The sequence below is a fragment of the Streptopelia decaocto genome (genome assembly GCF_964273445.1).
Source record: "Streptopelia decaocto genome assembly, chromosome: 6".
Lineage (NCBI taxonomy): Eukaryota > Metazoa > Chordata > Aves > Columbiformes > Columbidae > Streptopelia > Streptopelia decaocto.
The window spans coordinates 64,130,554-64,156,536 of NC_138660.1; the positions used below are offsets into that span (position 1 = coordinate 64,130,554).

At 37.2% G+C, this 25,983-nt stretch overlaps 1 protein-coding gene across 2 annotated transcripts in view; it reads left to right on the forward strand.

Annotated features, from left to right (window-relative positions):
• The window catches only part of ARHGAP15 (Rho GTPase activating protein 15), a 323,931-nt gene that overhangs the window by 189,446 nt on the left and 108,502 nt on the right, over positions 1 to 25,983 (forward strand). For both annotated transcript variants that reach the window (XM_082056895.1, XM_082056894.1), the window contains exon 11: positions 7,799 to 7,897. In XM_082056895.1, the coding sequence (XP_081913021.1) occupies positions 7,799 to 7,897 (99 nt within the window). The remainder of the gene's footprint in view (positions 1 to 7,798; positions 7,898 to 25,983) is intronic.

Sequence of the window (25,983 nt, forward strand, 5' to 3'; positions counted from 1 at the left end):
TTGTTTCAGTTATTACAGTAATAGAGTAGTAATTTATAGCCTTTTAATTTCTGGATTTAAGGGGTTATTTTTTAGTTTAATAAAGTGTGGCTGATGAATCTCCTGTGGTGTTACACAGGGATCAGAAGTGATCCCTGCTAACAAATCCAGGTTCATTAGCATAACTCAAATCCATCCCCTAATATATCTCTCTAGGAAAGCCAGATGCATTTGGTTTTGGCTACAGTTGCATTAAAGTCTTGATTCATAACCATAGCTTGGTTCTACCTGGGGTACTCTTCCATGGATAACGAAGATGCATGATTTATGACAGAGTAATTCAGAACTGGTACCCAGCACAGTTTTATTGCCAAACTAATGTTACCATGAAGAAAACATGTTAGTTATCTACCATGAAGTTTCATTAGGATTAGGTTTTGGCCATGCAAATGAGGCAGGATTCGTTAGCACAGCTTAATTCCAATCTACGGTAAGTCTATATGAAATGCTTATTTGATAAGGTTCCTTCATTGTCTTCACCAGAGTTTATCCCTTAATCTGTTAAAATGTTATGAAAATGCAGTTGCACTGCTTATGCAGAGACCACTTTTAAATGTTAATTTTTAGGCTCACATTAGAATATTTTTAAATCACAAAATGCAACCATCCAGATTAAAAATGCAAAGCTTGCCAAATTTTGTATTATAAGATGCATCTATTTATTTTTCTAAAGGTGACTTAAATGGTTGCAGAAACCTCTCAAAACTATTTATTTGCTCATTTCTTAAGGGAAAAAATGTTAACCAATTTTTACAAGAAAAAATTCCTCCAGCTCTGAGAACATACACACTAACTTTTATCCCATAGGGAAATACTTCTGTCAGAACTGTAAATCCCTTAAAATAGGGGCTCGTAATAAAAGTGTGTCTAAAGCCTTGCAGGACATCTCAGTACCAAATTTCTGACAAAGAGCTGCTCTGTGTGCTAGTGAAGAATTGATGTAAATATCTGTGAAGCGTGTGGTGTTAATTACTCCAATGCAGTGGCACTGTAGGTGCTGTGAAAACCTTCACTTTTCATCAAGTGCTATTCATATTTGCCAGGGGCACTATAAAGCTCTCAAATGTATATTGATTTTTTACATTGTATGTCACATTGGAACCAAAACTCCAATAAATTTAACACATAAATTATAGTCATGAGTAAATACATTTTAAGGTGGTAAGTTCACTTAAACACAGTTCTGTGCTCTGTTAGTCACTGATGTGTACACACTTGGCCAGAAGACTTGACACATTTCTCCACATTAACCAAATTTGGGAATAGAGGCTTCAAAATTAAATAGCAGTTTGATCTCCTGGGGTACTTTGTTCTGCCAACATTGTTATCGGAAAATCTAGAAATTATGTGATTGTCATTTAACTCTTAACCAAACTTTGCTTATGTAGGATGTAGCAAATATCTATGTAGTAAATAAAGCAATTAGTTAACAAATGGGAAGACTGAGAAATAGGAGGACAATAATCAGACAAGGGAATGTAGCAGACCAAAGTGTAAATGTGAGTTGCACGTTAATCTAAAATGAAGACACACCAACACTTTACGTGACAAAAAGTTATTTTTGTCATCGCTGTCCCATTTGCTTTCTAGTCCTTTGCGTAGAAGAAGCCAGAATGGAAACAGCACGTTGGCTCCATTCACTGCCATGGGCTGGCGACTGGGGATTGTTATTCTCCAGCGAGAATTCTAATGAAGATTATCAGTCCTTCTCATTCCATCTCACTCATACTTCTTTGATCTGAAAGCATTTTGAGTAGTTCTTGAGATGACAAGTAATACAGTACCTTTGCATAACATGTATACATCTATATGCATGCTTATATTCATATATATCTACACAAACATCCGCGCAAACCTAGAAACAGTAAATAAGAGGCGTGTTCCGTGTCTGCCATATTAACAGTGTTATTTCGAGAATAACTATGTTGAAATTTATATGCTGGGGCAAGGGGGTCCTCAGTTCCTTGGGACTGAAATATTCTCAGAATTTACAGAATCTGCACTAATATGCTAGAAAAATAATATATAAATCTTCCCTTTAAAAACTACTTTATAGTCTATAATTGAACTTTGATCTTCATGTTTGAGCTTTGTCATGATTTAATATTACCCAAAACGAATTGCCAACCTTCAACTTGATATTGGCCTGCTAACCTCCTGATTTCTGAGCCTTTCTAGTCCACATACACACAAAAAATATTTCTGTGAAACTGTGATTTTAAAGCTCTGGTGGTTGTTTTGGCAATAGACTGTCACAAAATACACTTTCAGTAAATGGTAAAAAAGCATGAGTAACAACTTAACATAAATGACACTGTGGGAAATGAGGAAAAAGCGATGCAGCTGGCAAGAAATTAATCTGTTTTTCTGGGGGTGGGGGGGTGCTTTTTGTTTTATTTTTTTTCCTCCCCCAAAAGATAGACACCAAAGGAACTTCAATAAATTCATTGAATTCATTTCTTAAGTCAAGGCAAAACCCAAAACAGCATAAAAATTGGAATGGTTACAACATTTTCAAGACGAAAATAAAAGCCACTCAATTGCTAGTGAAAGGAACTAGCTGTGATTTGGCTTGATAGCCTATAGAACAGGGCTCAGCATATGTTGGTGGTTGTGCAGATAGCAGCATAGAGATCACCAATCATTTTCTTTCTAGACATTGGAAAAGTCTTTATTGTCTCATATGTCTCAATGGACCTCGGAGCAGTTCAATGTAACGAGTGCAACATTCATGAGAAGTCCAAAAGAGTAGATTAAGACCTACCTTTGGTGTGCTCAGTAATTCTTCTGGGTTATGCAGGAATTTAGCAAGTAATCTGGTGCCCATAATAATTTGGGAAAGTTAGGAACTGTTTCCTTCAAGTTGCAGGGACAGTGAGTCACAAGGGTATTTCTTTCTTTCTTTAACCACTATGTGGACATTTGGAAGTATGTTTCCCAAACCCTGTGGATGGCCAAATACTGGATAAAGTAATTTATTTTTTTTTCCTTTGACATGATGGTCAGAAATAATTCAGATAATTTTAAAACGTCTCATTTTTGGATACATGCTTTGAGGAGCACAGCAGACTTGCTCTCTTTGAATTCAAATGAGCTCTTGTCCCAGTAAAACACCATCATTTCTTAAAAGAGACCAGTGTCTGCAGTACTCTCTATTTTCCATTTTTCTGAGAATATGAAACAAATCTAGTAGCTCATATGCCACTTAATAGTAACTGTTCACAAATGTAATTTTTTTTTTAATTGATGACCACCACAGATCAATGATATATAGTAAATCTCCAAGTTAAAAGGACTGGCAAGATTCCCAGCTCACATAAATCACAGGAGCTCCCCTGACAGTCTCCCTGACTTTGGTCAGCTGAGGACCTGGCCCACTTATTGTAAAAGCATCATGGCACTATTTGGAGCCCCAGTCTGGGTTCAGCATCATTTTAATGTCTGACTTAATATGTCTGATGCTACGGAACGAGCAAGTAGAAGTCACCTTCCAGAATATGGCCCTTTGCAACCACATCCCTTGTCCCTGCAAAAAATTAATCGCTGTGGTGCCTACTATTCTGTTCTTCTCTCTGTACATTCCTCTTTTATTTCAGCTTTTCATTCTCTTTTCCCCTTTTCCCTCCCAACATTCAAACAGATACAAAGAAAACAAACAACTTAGGCATCTATACAGAGCTCTGGTAATCCAGCAGCTCAGATCCAGTTGTAGTAGAGTTAACTCTGCTCCTGGAAGACACTGAATTGTGTAGATATAATTCATGTTTCTAAAAACTTGGGCATTACACCATTATACCTTCTCCTTGCATGTCAGAATTTGAGCTTCTGAGAAATGGGCAGATGAGCCATAGCCTTCCCTGTTTTTTTAATAAAAAACACTGAAGAAGGAGTTCTTTCCAAGTGTGGCCACATCTCATCCCTGTACACCAAAAGCAGTTAAACAATGACATTCTCAGTGAGGATGTGGCTTGAGTGATTTTGTTTTAATTGTTTCTCTTCCAGAAGTATTGTCTCCCGTAGACTAGATTTCTGCAGCTCAGAATTAGTGGCTTTGCTGCAGCCTGCGAGAGCTACTCAAAAAAAAAGGAGCTCTGTCAGGCTCTGGGAAAACTTGAAGCTCACCAGAAGGAGCAATTCATTGCAGCTGTAATCATCATTTTATATTATACAACTTGCGAATGTCCATTCCCTCCTCTTCTGGTGTCTCGTTTTATATCCATGTGCAAAGCTGTCACACCCCCCACCATCTTAAATAGAAAGTTGAATGCGCAGATATCAGGGATGTGTAATGTAAACCATACCACCAAACATATTATGAATATATTGCTCTTCTTAAAAATGCTTGTTGGTTTTTCATACTACAGTATTGACTAACTGTCTGTGTTTGATGTATGGTTTACCAGCCTGATGTAGACTTATGGTTAGAGCTTAACTTGTTAGTTCTGCTTTTGCAGCCAATTCAGAATAACTACAGATGCCCCAAGATATTAAAATTGACTGCTCAAATGGACTCAGTGTGGGAGTTTCATTGGTTTTAAATTGATAACAGCTGAAAGAGTGAATGATTAAAGCTGTATATGGGCATAGTATGCAGCTCCTTTGTACAAGCTCTTGTGAACAGAATCCACTGTATGGGAAATTGCCTTTGTTCTAATAAAAGATATTTCTGAACAATTGTTAGTTTAAATTTTTAAATGATGAAACAAGAGCATTTCAGGAGCCTATAGAGGAAATAACTCCTGAGAAACTGGAATAACTCTGAGAAGATAAAGTGGATTTCTATTCAGAGGGGAGCATTTAAAGTTAAGTAGCATTCCATAAGGTGGTAATCGTGTCTATTTCCCAGGCATTTGAGTTAAATAAGCTGGATAGGAAACATAAACTGTCATAACAGGAGGTTAGGAGTGTTGTGTACATCTTTTTTTTTATGTCATAAAACCGAAGTTTTGAAGGGGCCTTATCACAAATAAATCAAACAAAAGCTTTTTTGCTTCTTTTATCCCTTTGGGAGCAGTTCTTATTTTTTGAAAAAATCTTCTGGATTGTTTCCCCTTAGGCTAGTTTTAAAAAATACACACATTCCTATAAAAGAATAAGAATATAATATTTTAATCTTATACATAAATCCACTTAACAACAATTAGGAAGTTGCCATTCCTATAATTCCTTGTTTTCAAAGGGAAACAAACAAAGGTGCACAAACAAATCTTAACTGATTTTTCCTCAGCCATCCCCATGACCTGTAAGAGTGTAAATATGGCAGCGTAGCCACTGCCATTCCCATGTTGCTGTACAGAAACAGATCCTGCAAAGAAATCAGTTGACTAGAGAGAGTCACGGAGATTGTGGTTCAGGAGTACCCAGAATTCAGAGTATTTGGATGAGATCATGTTCTTATAAATACTCACAAATTTCTTGAAGGGGGAAAAAATCCAAAGCTGTTGTGTGTCATTGTTTTAATCTTTTTTGGTGCTCAGCAACAATTAATGCTGATTGGCTGCACCTTCCATTCAAGACAAAAATCCTGAGTGCCTGTTTTTTAAAGAGCTGTTTCAATGCTTAACTGTGTGATAGGGGATGTGAATATATACATATAGTGAAAGGTACAGAAAAATGAGGTTAAACATTTTGCTGGAGAAGATACAGAATCTCCACTCAGAGAAGAAGTAATGGACTAAGTGAGAAGTGTGTAATAGTTTCCAGCCTTTTTAATATTTCCTCCTAGAAATAGCAAGTATTCGGCATTCATCCTGGGGACTGAAAGAGTAACTGCAAAATAATCCTGGAGTTTGGTAATAAAGGGGTTATAAGGGAGAAGAGAAGCTGCTGAACACCCATGCATTAATTTTGTTTGGTTTTTCATGTGTTACCATGAAAACACAGTGCAATCCTTTGCCTGTTTTGCTTCCAAAACTGTTTACAAGTGTCTTTGTCCACCAAATAAGATACATTTTTGCTTCTTTTTAACATAATTTACATTGGAGACCATTCCATATTATGCAAAGAATTTGACAGGGCTAAAATTTTAAAAAACAATTAAGATGTCAAAAGAGGAAGTGCTAGTACATTTTAATCATAAATCTCTGTATATATAATTACCACTGAAGGCAGCTATAAATGTTTTATGAAGAAAATGTAACCAGACTGTGCTTTGTCAGAAACATAACCCCAAAACATGTAACAGACTGTTCGCTAATGCTTAATGCCACACATGCACACAATCTTCTTCAGCATAGTTTTATGAACCCGGTCCTCCATCCCTTCTGCAGCCTAAACTCTGACTAACTTAAATTCAGGCTTTGGTGTACTCTGCCAGAATGTAGATCACATGCACTGGGAGGTGCTGGAACCATAAAATAGTTTGGGTTTTAAGGGACCTTCAAAGGTCACCTAGTCCAACCCTCAACTTCCCTGATACCTATCAAGAAGCCCAAACCATCCCATGCACACCACCTCGTTTCCCTGATTGTTCTCTACTCTGGGGTATTAGAAAAGGAAAGGCAATTGTGTTGCTCTTGAAATCTAAGCTTAGTGAGAGGTAGCAGCGATTAACAATAGGAAAGTGAAGCTTTGCCTGTTAATGAGAATAAGGTGCACTGCTTGGAGGAAGAAGCCTTCAAACTAATTATGGTGGAACATGGTGGGACTGACTATAGAGGAAATATTTATTGTCATGGGAGCTGTAGAGGACAGCAGGAGCTCCTGCTGTTCTGCATGTCACTGTGCTTGCTGGGTTTGCTCCGCAGAGCCCGAGCTTGTGCTAATACCCCTCAGCTATGTATGCAAAAATTTCGAAAGCTTTTGTGCCAAGTTCCAAAATGTACTAGTCTGTTGAAATGCTATATGGAGACTGTCTCTTTGGATAAATGATGGTAGCACACTCCTATTGTTTAAGCATTTAACTGGCTCCTATTGAGTAGTTTCTTTCATCTCTTTGATTCATTTATATTCTAACTGACAACATCCCCATTACTGATTGCTCCTTTCATAAATTCTCAAACATATAAAGTGGAAATGAAGCTAATTAGTAATCTGAGGAGTTTAACTTGCTTATACAAATATGTTGTAAGATCAACATTCTAAGTTGCTCAAAACTTTAAAATCATAAAAACTAAAAGGTAGCATTATCTACTTAAATGATTATTCATCAAAGAAACAACACGAATGACAAGTTAAACTTAGTGTAAGATGAAATCTTCGTCAAAACACAACTAGGACATTCAATTTTTTTAATAGGCCATTTAGTGACCAAGAAAACCTCTTGTAAAGATGAGATTAAATTGTACCAAGTTGTAATGATGTAAAGTAATGAAGCCCTTGCATCCCTACGGTGATATATGGCAAGAGTGGAACTCTGTATCTGCAGAACAGACAGGTTGCCCAACAATATACCTTTCAAATTTGGGCCAACAGATAATATCATGTAGGATTTGGGATTCAACAAGGTACAGAGCAGTATCTCTAGAACAGCATTCACTTTTTTATGGCAGGTCCAAGCAACCTCCAGAGACCACAGCTTCCAAGCCTTAGAAAGCTCAGGGTCTAAACTAAAGTTGAGCCCAACCTTAGTGCCAGGAGTAGCAGGTATTGAGAGGTTTGGTTTTGGGACAGGAGTTAACAACCACTAGGACTCAAAAAAATTTGTTTCCAACTTTGTCTGTCCATCTTTGATACCTGAGTTTTTAATTAATATTAAAGCTCAGAAGAGAGATAATAATGTGCTTTAACGTATTCTTCTCTCTTTTTTTTCCAAATGTAGATCAAATTTTTGGCTCCCATTTGCACTTGGTTTGTGAGCATGAGAAATCTACAGTCCCCCAGTTTGTAAGACTGTGTATAAAAGCTGTTGAAAAAAGAGGTGAGTACCTTAATATTTAACATTATTTTATTTTTCTATCAGTAATCAGAACTTTAACCTTGTAACTCTGAACTGCCAGGATAGGCAGGCAGTCCAATTTATAATATATAATATAAATATTGGCTGAACTGCATCACATTCTGTATCTTTTGTATCTTCATTTTCTTACTAATAGTACCAATTCATACTGATTATTCCTTACATTTTGTTTGACATGTTGTTGTTTTAGTCTTTCTCTGGGTAAGCAAATGCTAAATATCAATAAAACGTCAGTAACTCTCATTCTGAAGTCTCTGGTGAGTGTAATGCCAATACTTTTTCCTAAGTTCTGAATAGTATTCAACCAAAATAAATTATTCTAGTGTGAACATTTTTTTTTTTTTTTAATGCGTGCAGGTGTCTAATTTTTTAGTTATTTCAAAAAGCCAAAATATTGTAAGAATATTGGAATAAGTATTCATCCTCATTAAAAGTTTTGATTAATTTAATAAGAATTTTCATGGTATAAAAAGATGAGCTTAACACTGTTGCTTGTCTTCCTTTCTTCAGAGTGCATCTTCTCTCATTGAAGGTCATTTTCTTTGGAAGGTACATGCGGTAGATGCAGAATCTTAAAATGTATTGTATAAAAATGTGAGGCTTCATCACCATCTGTTACAAGTTTACAACTTGTTCCAGGGATCTGGGGAAACATATATCTTGCAAAAGATAGAAAATTTATTTTCAGAATAAGGCTGGGTGAACCCATTGTCACTACCATATACTGGAGCCTCAGAACAAGAGAACCAATGAAAAATAAAAAGATACTTAGACCGTTAACCACAAAGGAAAAAGCTATTTTAATTCCATCTTTGTTACCTGGTTTTATAGAGAAAGGTGCAATAAAAACTACCCTGGAGTTTCAAACTCTGGGAAATTCATGCTTTAATTTCACAGCAAAGAGAGCACTGGGATATTATTATTCCCAGAATGATTGGCAGGAAGTCATAGACTAACAAACTGGAGATAATTCGGTAGGGGGAGATAGTAGCATTGGTTTTTTGGAGGAAGGTTGAGGCTAGATAAAGAAAGAGTCAAAGAAAGGGGAGAAATGTGTGAAGTGACTATTAACAGAGGAGGAATTGTGAGGAGAAATTCAGAACATGAAAAGGAAAGGCAGAGATTAGATTATAAAAATGCCATGCCATGCAGAACACATCTAATTGACTGTTTGGTTACAATCTTAGCACAGGTTCTCCAAAAGATGCACTGCATATTTCATAAGTGTTTTGTAGTATTTGACCACTCCTCCAGGAGAAGTGAGGCCTGAGGTCTCTGCACTGCTGCACTGAATAGAAAAATCCAAGAAACCTAATTAAGTGTTTATTGTCTGTGTGATTATGAGAGAAAAGTTCACAGGAGAAAATTAAAATATCACTGTTTCTTCAGAGAAGTTCATCCTTTGCAGTATTGCATTTTTGTTCTGTTTCCTTCAAACTTGCTATGACTCGAGAAATCTACCCCTTTTAGTTAGTCGCATATGTAAATAAAAGCTAATCATACGGCACAAGATAAAAATTTCATTTTATCACTGTATTTATGAGTTTATATTTGATATACAGTGTTTTCTATTATCGTTTTCTTGGATTAAGACGCTTGCATTTACTCGCATTCTATTTACCCAAAGTGTTGTTTTTACTAAGTTCTGGCATAAACTATCTCAGGACAGCAGTAATTTATGTGAAGCTAAGTCCAATGTTTATGCAAGCTTCTGATGACATTTTATACTGGGGTTGGTATTAGGAAGCAGCATGTGGAGGTGCCAAGTCTCCCAGCATGGCTGAGACTCAACAGATCTGAAGGCCTCCTCTTAATGGCCAGATATGCCTCCAGCCAAGATACTCAACTGCAGAGTCATGGGAAATACTTACGTACCAATTATGGGAAAGGCACATTTAATGAAAACTGTATGTTTACTTTCATAGTCTTAGTAAGATGGCCTAGATACTCGGTACAGCTGGCATATTGGCTGTTGTAGGAGAGCTTTTTTTTTCCTCCTATTTAGAAAATATATCATCTACATACTGTAACTGTACCAAAATGTTATTTGCGTGCTTCATTTAAGATAAAGGATTATTAGGAAAAAAGACCTTAGGAGACTAACCCTAAATGTTACAATACACGCATACTTTTCTGAGCAGTTGTGTTCTTATTTATCAGCTCATGTTTTTAATTTTTACTTACCTATTGATATTCTATGTGTTTTTCTTTAAACATTATCACTGTACGCAGAAAGTCTAGCAGTGATCTGAATAAACCATATTAATTAGTGCATTTTCCTGTGTAGATGAGGTTACATACAGTAGCCAACTGTAGTAGTATTCTCCCACAGATTAAAAATGCAGAGGGTGTCGTTAGCTGTTGATAAGATTTCCTGTTTAGTTACACTATTTTTTAAATGTATGTCTACATTGAAATCAAAGGAATTATTCTGAAATTATTTTGCTGCAACTTAGATCAGATTTTGGTCATTTATCCCTTAGGCTACTGTTTGCTTATTCACCGTTGCAAGACAGGGGTGCTTTATAAGGACTGGTCTAAAAATTCTTATACCATAATGCATATTTATCTCTCCAACAAGGATGCACTTGTTCAACAGTGAATTCCATTTTTTCAGCCTTTTTTTGGGTGTTTCTAGTTATTGAAACAGGGCTGGGAAGCAGAAGGTCTTTCTACATTTACTCACCCATCTTGCAGGGCCAGTAGTGGAGTTTAATAGTCCATAAAAATGTGCCCATTCTTGTAAACTTGTAAGACAATAGTCACATATAAATTTATTCTTTTTAATTTTTTTTTTTTAATGAAAGCTCAGGTTTTTCTTCATCCATGCTCTATTATTTACTAATTCATATTTTTTTATGAACTTCTTGTCCTGTGTATTTAACTATACAGACCCATGCCACTGAAGTCAAAGGTATTTAGGCAAAGAGCATTTGCACCCTTGGCATCCAATGCAATATCCTAAATAGAAAAAAAAACTTGCACGTATATGATATGATCTGATGAGGGTAAGAGAATAAGTCTGTACCATTCAAATACAGTGGCTACTCAAAGATTTCTAGCATTTCTTTCTACTTTTTCAGGGCCTTGGAGGGAAATTTTCTCATGGAGAAGCATATTCAGTATTTTTTCTATGTAGTCTTTTCCTTTGTCATCAACATCTATCTTGGATGCATCTCAGGCTTTTCTGGGGCTATTTGATGAGTTGCCTTCTTCAATCTGTCTTCCACAATTCTTCTTGTCCCCAAAAAGTGTCAGGTAGGTGTCCCCGACCCCGAGCTGGGGGTGCAGCAGGGAAAGCCTCCCGTGTGCTCCAGCTCACATGCTCTGCACTTCTGCCAAGGGTGGGACGCAATGCAAGATTTCTGGTGTTTCTAGGCCAGATATCATTTCCAGTCATTTCTTGAGTGGCCTATTTATTTTGTTATCCACGACCCTTTAAAAGTTCTGGCTCTTTTTTTGTGCCCCCCCCCCCTTTTTTTTTTAAATATGTAAAATACTTAAAAAACCCAAAAATATCAGTCTGCATTGTACCTAAACAAAATGCCATCCAGTACTTCTCATAGTAATGTTGTACTGGGTGAAAACTTTTTTCTGGGGATGATCATTTGTCTGTGTGTCTAATGACAGAGTAAATGAACACCTCGAGCAGTCAGTATCCTAAACCTATCGAGGGTATCCAGTGTAGTTTAGGTTTTGTAAAGAAATATAGTACTAATGCTCCAGGGAAATATAATTTAACTTTCATCTCTCTTTTGAAATGTCCTTCATTTTCTCCCTCCGTTCCCAAATCCAAGTTAGTGTTCTCAAATCAGCCTAAACGACTTGAAAAATGACACTGCAGGCAGCAAAGCTGATGATTACAGGTACCGTTTCCATTCTGAACTGGACATTGCAGACATTGTTTTCTGTTGCTTTTCTTGGAGCACAGGATGCTCTGACAGGAATGATACACAAAATTACATATTTGATTCAATGCCTAAAAGCCACCCTGGGATCCATAACCTTGCTTAAAGATTTAAGAAAGACCTTTAGTCCACTTCTGAGAAGGTTCTTAGCTTAGAAAACTTTATCTTTCAACTTTACTTCTTAGCAGCTGTTATGTTTTTTTGCTGTCGTTTGTTTGACAGGATCCAGTTATAGGTTCCGATGTCTGTTTAAAGAAACAGGGAGGTTGTTGGCTTTAAAATTCCCTTACTGCTTGTGTGTTCAACATTTTCCCAGGCTTTTCTACATAGTTTGCCAAGTAAAGGGACTGACCTTTTGTAGCAAACACTTTTTCATTTCTAAATGCTCACTTTGATTTTTGTCCCATTTTATGCTCATTCCAAACTGTTTACAACCCACTAAAAATGACTGTGAATTATATGTTTGTGTAATGGATTCCTTTTGTGGTCGGAGTGGAATGTTTACTTTGAACAATTAGTTATCTTTGGGCAGATTATAGTGACCTGAAAAAAGAACGGCTAAAATTATTATAGTACCTTAACTATTTCCTTTTGTTATCTTCTCTGTTTGTCCAATGTATTATTTACTGGGTTTCATTCCTCTCAGCCCCAGTGAAAAAATCATGTTAAATAAGAGCAGCGACACAAGATCCCTGAGCGTAGGGTTCTTGTTTTGGGGGGTTGATTTGCTGAGGTAGGACCAGCGGGAATTCAGAAGCGACCATTAGGCACTTAAAGACTGGGTGTGCAATTTTAAGAAGACCCTGTTTTGAAAGAAATATTAAGCACTTTCTGTGTGAAAATCCAATTTCTCAAAAACGTCCAAAGTTTGACACCCCAAAACACCTAAAAATCGAGACTCCGTTTGCCTTTATTGTCCATAACTGCAATTTGATTATGCATAATATTGCAGAAAGGCACACATGCGAAGTCTCATACAGGAAAGTATCCAGTGTTTAAGGGAGAAAATGTATTTATGGGCAAAGATAAAGTACCTTATGAGATGCAGTAAAGAAATACAGTCATCCCGATGAAGAGAAATGAAGATAAAAACGGTATTTTAAACAACCTCACCTCCCAAATGCCACGCTGGCCTGTGACAGAAGGTTGTGTCCCTTTCATCAGTTTTATCTCTTAATCTAAAAGCTAAAGTGCAGCTAAAAGCACTTTAAAACCTATTTATAAAAAAAAAAAAAAATGAAAAGAAAAAGAAAGTGATATTTCATTACCTTCTAAATCATATCCTGCTTAAAATGTAGTTAGTATTCTGGTAGAAAGTTTACATAGAGGAGAGTTCACTTATCTCAAGGAGCGAAGCGAAGAGGAAATGAGTTTTAAAAATATAAAGTATTGTGAATATATATTTATATAGCTGGGAAAAATGAGGTTTTAAAACAGTTTAATGCCATCTCATTTTCTAATGGAAGAAAACTGCCAAAGTCCCAAACACCTCTTAAAGCTGATGAACTCCCACACCAAGATCACTAACTTTGTTGTGGTGTAGTTAGAAGATTATAGGAGCACAGTGAGGATGGCAGAAGCCATGAGGCCGTTGCAGCTAAAATATGTATTAATAGCCACTATATATAACCTTTAGTAGCTTATATCCCTACATGTATTGTAATGCTCCATATCATTAGATTTGTGTTCAGCGACTTGCTCCTCCAGGTCGTATTTAGCTTAAGCAATATTTTTTTTAATGTATCTGGTTCTTGAAAATTCTTCAGTCTCATTCCTGAGGACCTGGAAGTCTGAAAGTACAGGGTAGTTTTGCCAGGGGTTGCTCACCACCGTCTTTGAACTCCCATTAAATGTCCAGTGTTCCTGGGCTGCTTCCCAGCATGATCAGACCAAACCCATCAGCTGGTGGCATAAAGGATTTGTTCTGGCAAAGTTATCTTGAGAAGAAGGGAAACCTCAGGAGACCAACCTCTATCCTGTGCAGTTTTAGATTTCTGTCTGAGTGCAGGATTATTCTCCAACAGCACTTGGCCCCTGAGCAGTCACTGAAATGTATTTTGTTTGTGTTTTCTCTCTATTGTATCTTTTAGCATATTTCTACCCTCAGAGCAAGAAACTTCGTGAACAGCAGTTTGTTTCCTACAAGCTTATTCACTGTTTTTCAGTACTTATTCTCCCCTGGAAAGGTATTTTCCGAACTTTTTTCCTCCTCCTCTCAGGCCTTCACATGCTTCCTTGCTCACCCAGATATAATTTTACATACAGTTTCCAGTGGCTTTAGAATTCAGTACCCTGAAAGTACAGAGATCATATTCCTCCACCAAATGATCTGAGCTCCCAGTTCTGCTAATTTTGTACTGTTCATTCTTTCCCACTTTGGGATAATCTATTATACTTGGATCCAGGCACGCACTAAGAGCTAATACTTCCATGAAGAATGTGCAATTTGTACTGTTTAGCTTGTGATGAGATTCCTGAAGTCTTTTATGATTCTATCTTGTTCCAAGGAGGCTTCTGCTCCCAGCTTTTATATGTGCTGATTTTTTTATATTTTTTTAAAAAAGAAAAACAAGCTGATAGGAAAAAAATTACACACACACACAAATATCCAGCAGTTCAGCAGATAAAGCCTTTTTCCAGGGAATTCTAGTGGGATGAAGAAAACTGTTTCTGCGGGCATTGAACTACGTTTACTTTAAAGTGGCCAACAAGCATAAACTTAAACGTGCATATGAATGCAATAAAAAGCAACAAAGTTCTGAGAAAAGCCATTGCAAATTCGCGATTTAAAAGGTTTTGTATTTGTTTGTTTGCTGGGTTTTGGTTTGTTTGTTTGCTTGGGGTTTTTTTTGTTGTTGTTTGGTTTGTTTCGTTTATTCTTCTTTTGAGTAGAAATTAAGAGTGGTTGAATTTAGTGCAAACATGTTGGCAGGCTTTCCTCAACCGTTTCTGTCTTCGGGCTCAGGCAATCGCGCTATAGCCACCTTTCTTAGAGTAAGAGCCAGTTAATAGCGTTGTGCAAGGTCCAAGTCCGAGTTGGCTCCGAAGGGTATTCACTCTGGGGCCTCTGTGTCTGCTAGAAAGCCACATTCTGAGTGAGGAAAAATATCAAGAAGTGTCAACAGGAAACATCACGGAAGGGCATACAAGACAAATTAGAGAAAAGGAGACAACAGCAGGGGAAAAAAGGGCAAAAAAGCCTTGCAATGACAATGCGTAAGAGAGAGGATAAATAAATGTTTTTTTAAAAATTGGAAGCAGAGATGGTAAGCTAGTTAGAAGAAAAAGCCATTAAAAAAAGGCAAGCATTCGAACCAGTTGCTGTCTTTGTCATAGTTACCTGATACCTGTTTCACTGATTAATCTGTTCCAGAGAAATGTATCCATTTCTACGAAGAAGAGGGGGATTTGTATTTTAAGCCTTGCCAGTAACAACAAGCAGACACTCAGTGTGCACCAGAGTAACATTTGCAATGCCTGGGCCAAATTCATGCCTTGTGTAATTTTATTGCTTTTACTGGAATTACACCAGAGATGAGTTTGGCCTTTTGCCTTTTTCTAGCATTGTATAATATATCTATTAGTGAACATGCAGAAGGAAACAGGGCATTTTGTCTTCAGAATTTTCCATAAAATCTTTTTCAATAGTCTTAATAAATAAAATAAACCACTTAACCTATGAAAGAAAAAAGAATCAAACAACATTTTCTAGATATTGAAATAATGTTAATATACTTCGTAAATCAAGTAGTTGACATTTGTACACGCCGAAACAAAAGGTCTTGAGAAATGTAAAGCCAGCTGATATTCTGTGCCAAAGAGAAAATGAAGGTCCTGACGTACCCTCTGGTCAGAGTCAGATTTGGGGTAGATTACACATGAGTATCGACTTCCTAGCCGTGCAAAAGCTAAAAACTCCTCTTTTTTCTCCTGACTAAAGCAAAGATGTGAGGCACTGTGCCCTAGTACAGTCCACATGCCATCACAGACAAGGAGCTGGCAGGATTGCCGCTGCAAACCCCACTTAGTCAGAACTTACAGTCCAGCCATTAATAGAACACATTGGGCTAACACTTCACAAAATGAGTCTTGGCCTAGAGGAGATGTTCATACACATAAAAAAAATCGTTAAGTCCAGTAACTTCCTTTAAGGGGGAAAAAAATGTAGTTGTAGTTTCAGATTCTTCTAAAATCCCTGTCACTTAAAAATGAAGTTATGGTTTTTTAAATAAAATTATGAAGGCATCATTCCACAATGTAGGCTAATTGCATTTCCTCTGGAATAAAGAAAAAATTACTACAAGTACACTGTATTTTTTATTCAAAAGAGTTTTACAGCAATAAAAGAAAACACATTAAAAAAAGTTTTGCTGTCTGTATGCAACACTATGGGGTCAGTTTAAAAAACCCTGTCTCTTTTTTTTTTCTGCTCGCAATTCAAGAGACCAAATAACTGCAGTTGTATTTTATTACTTCAATTATTTGCTGTAGCAGCCTGTGTTACATCAATATTTTAACCATATAATATAGCAGTCTAATGGGATTGATACCTAAGTGAGAGAAATCGTACCAACAGAAAGCGTCAGGAGCAAGGCAGAGGGCAAAGTAAGAGGGCAGCTTAAAAAGAAGGCTTTATGTTAAGGTTTACACTTCTTTAAGAGAAGATTTTTCAGCTCATTTTACTCCTCTGAATTTATGAAACTGATATTGTTAGCAATCTAGTAACTGAATTATCCCCAAATTGGCTACTGCATGATAAACCCCCGAGGAATTAACAAGTTTTAAAGATCTCCAGTTGCATATTCGTTTAGCAGATTGTTTTATTATAATCAAGATCCCCACAGATCATGGATATAATTATATAGCAAACCAACTTTTTGTCTCCACACAGGCAAACAATGCTCCTTGGTTTGGGAGGAATGACATAGATGTAAATGAGAGCAAAATGCGGTCATTTTGTTTCATAACGCAACAGAACCGTATCACTTGGATGCTGAGCAGCTCTGGCCAGCCTGATCCAGCTCTCTCTTCATGATTCCTTCATACACCTTTGTTTTGGTGTCAGAGATGATGCATTTCAAATAACTGAAATTCTCAGGAAACGAATATTGTCATTGTAAACTGTTTTCTCATGCTTATTCTGCTTCGTAATGGATATAGGTTATTTTGTTCTTTAATTCCTGCTTTACTGATACCAGCCTCGGTCCACCAAAACAGATGGAGTCTTCTCTTAAGGACCTGAATCAATCTATTTTGTGGTCCATGGCTATATCTTCTAGTTAAGGAAATGCTTCAGTGTTTTATTGGATCAGGGCCTTAAGCTTCATATATATCACAGATGTAAATATCCAGATTTTCTCTCAGGATTTAAAAACAAAAAAGAAATTGTTCAGCTACGCAGATTATGGGCCATTTACAGATAATACTGAGGCTCTTAAAATCACTGAGGAGCCTCCAAACCAAAGGTAAGGTGGTAGGTCTTCTCTGAGATGTCTTCATTCAGAAAATAAGAAAGTCCTCAAAAGACACAGAGGGGCTATTCCATGGTTCTTCCTTCCATCTTCACAGGAAAAAATTCCCCCAATATTTCAAACCATATGTTTAGATTTGTCAGTCCTGAGCTGACGTGGTGTTATGTGACATAAAACACGAAAGTAGCTGCCACCAAGCGGCTTTCCTGTGCCAGCAGTAACCACACAATGGTGTTGGAGGTACCACAACTTTTTGTTTACTTAGAAATGAAATAATTTTGATGGGTGTATGGTATCAGTTAGCAAGTGTTGAGTTCTTTATGGTGATACTGCTCATGTTGGCTTAAATAGAAAACAGATAAGCTCAGAAATCTTTAATACGAAAAGTTTCTCAGTGTACTTGTAGCGATGCCCCGTGGAGCCACTAGAACTAAAAATCTGTCAGCATACTTGGTAGAAACTTTGCCTCATGGTCGTCTAACTCATATGATGGAGATTAAAGTGAACAAAATCTTGGCACATAGTTTGGCAGTGGAGAAGCATTCCTCTGTTCGTGTGTAGATGTGTGTGTGTGTGAGATGGATACACAGAGAGGGGAGAAATTTAACAGCCACTCACTCGGTGTTAAATTATCAGGTGCTACATATTTTTAATAAACCTTAGCAGTAGAGATAAGATACATCCTCTTCTATGGAAAACTGCTTTCACTTAGCCTATAAAATTTTCAAACAAGCTGAGCATCTGCTCTAACCACTGAAAACAAAATCATTCAAATTCTCCAGCCTAGCTAAAATATAAGCCAGGCTTGAATCCAAACATGGAGATGCTGGAAGGGTGCTCTTTAGGCATTCATGTTTTCCTACTTTACCACTAAAACTCACAAACTGTTTTATTTAACGCCCTGATCTATGACCTGCAGGACTATCCTCACAGCACTGGTTACTCTCTGCTCAAAACCAGCCCTGGTCCAGTGATGAAGCTTTTTTACACAGCACTTCTGCCATCACTGAGCAAAGACACAATCTTTTTAGATGCTTTGCAAGCCGTCGTGAAGCACTGATGTCAGAAAAGTATCTGAATTTGCACACTAGAAATTTTTCACAATGGTTTCTTTTGTTATCTCTGTTTCAGTTGCATTTGTTGTATTCTGATATGCCATACATTAAAAACATAGAGAGCACAGCTTACAGTAACAGTTTGTATTAGAAACCTTGCAACTGTCTTGGATGTCTCTATAGTAAATGTCATTAATAATTACTGGAATTTTCACCAGAGAAGGAAATTAGATATGGAAAACCCTGTATGCCAACTTTGCCTTTCCAAGCCTTCAGAAATACCAGAGGGTCTGTGTGAACCCTAGTAAAAGGGATGAGATTGGATTTCCACCTTCCTTACATCATTCCATGTCACAGTCAGGATTAAGATACAAAGACAATGATTCAAATAAAAAATTTTTCTGTAGCTTCACATTTTAAAATAATTATCTTCCATGAAAATATCAAATGATAGTGATATTTATGCATTTACTTCACCCAAAATTTAGCTAACAGTTATCCAGTGTGTTTCATTGCCAGCAACTAGGTTTTTCTTTTCAGAAATCAGTATTTTTGTTAATTTCTTGTGCATTTCACTTATGTTTCAGTTGTATTATTTGTGTTTCATTGTGATTTATTTTTTTTTTTGCATATTTCAAAGCAGAAAGCAATTTTTTCCATTTCAGACTATACTTAAACAACCCTTTTCAGGAGTTCCTGAGTAATTCATATACAAGTTTTGTGCTATTTTAATGCAGTATACCATGGTATGCATGCCAAATGAAAACTATGGAGTTTCTTCTGTCAAAGTAACGAAGAATGCGCTAGTCTCTTAAATTTTGGTACTTACCACTCTTTGTAATTCTTCAGGATTTTTATGGTTTTTGTAGATATCTTGGCTACATTTTTTGCCAAAGGTTGCTTTGGTAATGGTTCAAATTTTGGCCAAATTAAGTGAAGGCAGAAAAAAAGCTTTGAAGTTACCTGAACCTGTTTGGGGACAGAAAATGTTGTGGGAATGTCAGGAAAAAATAATATATCTAACTGCAGAGTCCTGCCACTACAATGGGGAAAACAAGTGGGAAAATATCTAAGCATGATAAGCTTCTGTCATATAAAAATTAATGTTTTGATTTTTCCACATAATACGGCTTAATGCCACTGTTTCATAACACTAAATACGACTTTTGCAAAAACAGGAAAGTTGTCCTCACTTGTTAGACGAGAGGTTTATCACACGAAAGATGGTGCAAGAGCATTTATTGGCATCCCTTTGTTTTAAGTATTATTGTCTCTTTAAATGTCTGCAATGTACATCAGAAAATCTATTACTAAATTAAAAGGTGCTTATGTTTATGCATATACATACACATATTTGATCCCATTTATATGTAAAATAGATATGCAATGCTAGGAATTCAATAAGTTGGTGTTAGATAGCCATATGTATCTTTATCTTCCCAGAGACCCTCTGAGTTCTCCACATGGGCATGGACTGTAACACCCAAAGGTGTCTGATAGTGTTCCTTAGACTAGAGAATCTAATTTTTCAACATTTTCTCCCACTTAAAGATAAAAAGCGAATACAAAGATGCCTACAATATGATATGGACAAGCCAAGACCATTATCAACTGCACATGAGAGCCCAGACTCCATTTTTAGAGCAGGGTTCTGCACATTCCTTCGGTTTGAAATCCAGAACTGAGCTGGTCTAATTTCTAACTGTAAGAAACAGATCCAGGCTCCTGTGTTAGGCAAAGAAACGAGCACTACCCAGTGCCTCCCCGATATTTCTTTAACCATCGTTGAACTATAATAGTTAAATCCTGTGTTTGCATCCACTTCCCAGCACTGTGCAACAGCTGTAGGACATGCCCACAAATGGTTAGGCAGGACCCATTCCTGAAGATAAGATACGTAACCTTGAGATATCTAAGCCTGAACAAGTTAAAAAATGGTCTTTTAAACAGAAGAGTGTTGGGCCCATCTGGAGTCATCAACTAGCTCTGAAAAGCCAAGGAATGATGCAAGAAACTGTCCTGTGACTTTCAACTTCCATCCTAAACATCCCTATTTCATCCCAAATTTTCTATCCCAATCACTATTATCAGAAATATGTATATCTATTTGCCAAACAATGGTACTACAGTCCAGAAAATACAAGCTCCTTACCCATTTTGGCTGAAGATTACATGTGCCCAAATGTACAGCTCTTCAGTTTCCAACCGTTAAAAGTCCAACAAGCAGCAGCACTGGTCAGGATGGGGAGGTGACATTACTGAGGTCTAATTTAATCTCTCACTATTGTGAAAGACAGGAACAGATTTGTCCCTACTGTGCACTAAATTCTGTTTCAAATCAGCATTGGGAGTAAGGGATGTTTGGAGAATTGTATCCATCCCTTAGCTTTTAACCACAGTTCCTACTGATGTCAGTGGACCTGCCTGAAAGTCCTATATAGTCCTAAGAGAAGACTTAGACCCCCCCCCAAGTGCAATTTCCTTCAGTATTCTGATGTTGCTCAAAAAACACAGGCATGAAGTTGGTGATGATGGATCCCCAAATGAAGCACAGTTTAAGCAAAGTGGGAGGATTTAGCAAAATGCATAAATTTCTTGTTTGCTACTGTCTGTAACAGGCAGACCTTCAGCCAGTTTAGCGAGCATAAGTTACAGCTGGCTTTTGCTGGAAGACTTTATGCTCTTGACCCTCCTCAGTTGTATAGCCAATAGGGAGTTGTCAGGCTACATGTGTTTTTAAACTTCTTTCAGCTAAATCAGAAATCCAAAAGCAAAATACAGCTCTCAGCAGTATCATGTGGAGTTGTGACACTCCCTGGAGGGCTCAGGGTCCATAAACCAATGAATGGATTACAATGAGGCATAAATGTAGTATTTTCATCCATGACAGATATAATCTTGAGCCTGTATTTTTCATGTTACTTAACTCTTTCAGAACGTAATGTGTGACAGAAAATGTCTTATAATGCACATTGCAGTAAATATCAGTCAAGTATGCTTTATTGCTGAGCTCTACATGTTTCCAGAAGTTAACAGGCACAGCTGGGATATAAGAAATGGTAATGTTGTATATATTTCTTGAACATACAAAATACCTTGGCTCTCTTCTCCCCCTACCCTCCACATTACATCCCCAGCTGTTCTGATCATGTCACACAGTGGATGAGTTTTTCCATCATCAGCTTCTCCTAAAACGATAACCTTTATCCAGGCTTTCAGTCTCCCCAAAATAAACTGCATTATCCACATTGTCATCACATTCAAATTAGACTATCAAAGCTTATATTGCATAGCACAGAATAAAGTGGTAAACTGGTTGTTGGTACTTGTACCTAGTAGAAAATACCCAGTGCTAGTATTTAACATGTATTGATTTTTCTACAAATGACTCAAATCTCTCCACCTGAAATTCCCTTCACCATCATGCCACAACACCAGACAGGTAGGATTTGGAACATGGGGGACATGAAGCTGCTTATATCCCAAGAGAGTTACTGATGAAGGACCATTCAGCTTTTGAAGATTCCTGAAGATTTCTGAAAGACCTTTTGGTCAAGCAGGGTAAAAAACTGTCATTGGTAAAGTAGCAGAGAGCCATAGAAATTCTATTTTGTTTCAAGTAAATCAAGCATTGGTCAGAATGGACCTACTAACCCATATTTGAGAAACAGGAAACGCAGCAAATGAGAGCAAATAGGAGTAGTGAAGGAGGTATTAAAAGAGAAAACAAACAAGCAAACAAACAAAAAAAAAATGAACATTCACAAAATTGAATATTAATGTGTTACAGAGAGAGAATGGCTGTTTCTAAACCTTTGGTAATTTCAGATATGATGCTGTGTTGCATAAAGTAAGACAATGTTATTTCCTTTTAAAGTGCCTTTTAAACCAGCGAGCTGATGTGTGTAATTGAGGTCTGTATTTGGTAGGGATTTTGCTCCCTTAGCATAAACCTTGTTGATTTAAAAAGTGAACAAAGATGAATCAGGTGGTAAATGTATTCATGTAATCATTTTCATTAATAAGCCGTTATAAATAATAGAGGGAAGGTTTTAAGTGTATAATTTTCTGTAGCACAATTGAGATTTTTCCACATCTTCAGCAGTAAGTTAATTAGAATCACCTGCATTTTCTTGGGCGGACACCAAATGGATTGCAAACAAAAACAGATTAAAATAGCTGTAGCTCATGGCATACAGATGACAAGATTCACAAAGAGGACAATCAGGCAATGAAAACCTCCTCTTTTTCAAACATTTTTAAAGGAAATTCAGCTCTTGTGAGTCGCTGTAAAAAGACGTTTGTAAGTGTTTCGCTGAAAGACTAGAATGGCTTTGTTTCTGATCCCATGATGAGTGAAAGAAATGTTTAAGAAAGATCACTTTACAGAGAGATTCAGACTGAAATGTGATGACTGTGATTCAAGTCAAGCCAAAAATTACAGCTCAGAATTAAAGGGGATGGACGTGGCTTGGGAATCCATTTTCCCACATTCCTGAATCTCAATCATCCCAGCCAATGTTTAAAAGAAAATACAGTGGAAAGCAATGAGGTCACTTTGTTTAGCTGCAAGAAGTGGGACTATCAGAATAGCAAAAGTATATATTGGAGGTAACGGCAAAATTACAGTGAACAGGCTGCATGTTCGATGGTTTTGTTCAAAACAAATAGCTTCAAAGCTGAGTTTTATTTCTTGTTACAGGGAGCCTTCTGAGTACGTCTTGTTCCTGGGGCTTTTAAACCATAAACTTCTTGAATGTCAAAGTCAGTGCAACACAATAGAGAAGAAGACGAAGGCAAAGCAAGCTTGATTTAGGCATTAAACGCAGCCCTGCATAGCAGTGGACTCTGCTAGTTTAAATTGCACTTGCTTTGTATTGTCTCTACCCTTATTTATTTGTATATAAATATCTAAGTGGAAATTCTACCATCAAGTGATATGAAACAGCATAAAGTATGTAATCCATCATATTCACTTGTTACTTATTCTCAGTATGTAATGCTCATATTCAGTGTTGTAATTGCTTCCATTAAACAGTTTCTACAGGGTCTTGAAAACAATAAGATCTTAGTCAAGCTTTTCTCCTTCCATTGCGTCTTGAAGTTATTACGGCAAGGAAAAATGAGATTCTCTTTTTATGTAGGAATGCCCCTCATCTTCTTGATATTATTGCAGTCAAACATAGAATTATTTCTTGTTAGCTAATTTCCTAAAGACATTCACCAAACCTCATGTCAGTCATTTCTTAGCTTGTTAAGAACTAGTACAACCTCTCCTTTCTTTCCCCCACTATCTCTGCCTTTACAAAATTCTGACGTAGTGTTGGATTTCTACTAATAATAGAAAATAGAAAATCTTGTTCATGCTACCTTGAATTCAGGCTTGTCTGTCACAGGTCCTACAGCTGGGCAGTGCTGTTCATGAGTCCAGTACCTGCAAATGATGTGAAAAGTACCGATGGAGAGGACACCTCTCCATCCTCTCTTCAATATGAAGCAATGAAGCATATATTTTATGTTTCATTTTATTTGCTTCATTATCAAGTACAGATCTCTACTGGAGATCCTATGTGTAGCGCATGAACAGGTACAACCTCTTCTCTTCTCTTCTTCTGTTTGATACTCCTCTTTCTACAATTCCAGGGTTCACGTTAGTCCTCTTTGCTATAGCACTGAATTGAGAGAACATGTTCCTCTAATTATCTAAAATAACCCTCAAGTGCTCTGTAAGCTACATCCAGAGCGTGGGATGTAGCCTGTGTTTCTCCATATGAAAAGTTATTTTATCAGACTGTGACCATTTATGGTGGCAGTTCAGATCTTCTGTAACTTCACCTGTCCTCATCATCATTTAATATCTTCCTGATCATTGTGTCATCTGCTTACTTTGCCAACAGAGATTTTTTTTTCTCATTGTCCCCGCCTCTGATGAAGATATAAGGTGGCACTGGACTGAGACCTCCACTCTTGAGAGCTCTGCAAGTTATGACCTTGTTAACTGATATCTCCCATTAACAACCACATTTTGAGGTCTGTCATTGAGCCAGTTTTTAATCCATGTAATATATGCCCTGTTAATTCCATAAAATGTTAGTGCTTTAATCAAAATGTCATGTGGTACTAAGTCAAACGCCTCATGGAAATCCAAACATACTATTTCACCACCATTGCCTTTATCAACCAGACCTGTCAAAAATCCAATCCTATCAAAAAATGCAACAAGTTTGCTAGACAAGGCCCTGCTTTCCATGAAACCATGCTGGTTAGGCTTAATTATATTTTGCTATGAATTATTTGTTCATAGCGTCCTGAATTAATTATTTAAGTAGACTGTCTGGGACTGAGGTCAGTCTAGCCAGCCTCCAAGTGCATCTCTCTTACTGCTTTTACAACAGCAGAATAACTCTTCTGCCACTGTTTACAGCCTTAGTTATTTCCGACTATTTCTCTGTATTTTGTTTACAAATGAGAGACATGTATACATGAGCACTGATAAGTGAAAGATGATTTTTTTTCAAGTGATTATCTCTTTGTCCTTCAGATAGATTGACTTCCGATATCAACTGCTGTTGGGTCTCCTAAGTTTGTTTACCCTTACCTATCTGATAGAATTATCTAACATGGTGTTTGTATGGCACCCACTTCAACGGTACCTGAGTACCTTCTCTGGGCTAGGGACGGGACCTGTTTTCATAACAGATGTCAGCTGGGATGTTGTTTTCAGCCTCACAAATGTAATCCTTTGATGGGAGGAGTACAAGAAGCGCATAGTCCTGATGATCAAAAGAGAAGGTTTTCCCAGCAGAGCAGAGCAAATCCCAGTCTCTCCTATCCTGCTACAGGAGCGTTAGGACATGCCTAACCCCACCCAACACCACACCAAAAATCACGATAGAGATGTTGGCCACACTGAAAACCACACCGGGTGCAGATAATCTTATGTTAAAAAGGAGCTGCTGCTTGTCTAAACTCCAGCTGATCAAGCTGCATACAGTTTACTTGTTCAAAGTATCTTCAGCTCACGCCACCCCTGCGCTGCAGATTTTACATCCATATCTCCCTTGTTTGTTCTTAATGCTTCCTTGTCGATTTTTTTCTCTCTGGTGTAACTCAGATTTCTTTCATACTTTTTACCTCTGATTTTTTTTGCTCCCACATTCACCTGAAAGTTCGGGTACCTTTTGTAACTCTATCCAGATACAGTACTTCTGGTGTTGAATTTTAACGTTTCAGATTTAATGTTTGCTGCTCCCCATGATTTTCCTTCTATTGGCATACAAATACTGATCCTTTTGTGAAACTTTATTTTTGTTGCACATTTTTTGTGGTGTTTTTCTCACCAAACACATTATCTTGCCATTGATGTATTTACTGCATTCACCCATTTCTCCTTCTTTAAATGAATTCGTGCCACACTTTTGTGCCGTTAGTAAACTTTAAAAAAATTGTTTACATATCAGATATTTATGGTAAGATGCATATGAAAACAGGAGGAAAGAATTATAGTTTTAGGGAGAACATACCCTGATAATGACCTCTTAAATATTTGTAAAGATAGCCCTGGGCATCTGAGCCCACAAAATAGTTTATAATACAACAGCTTGATTACATAA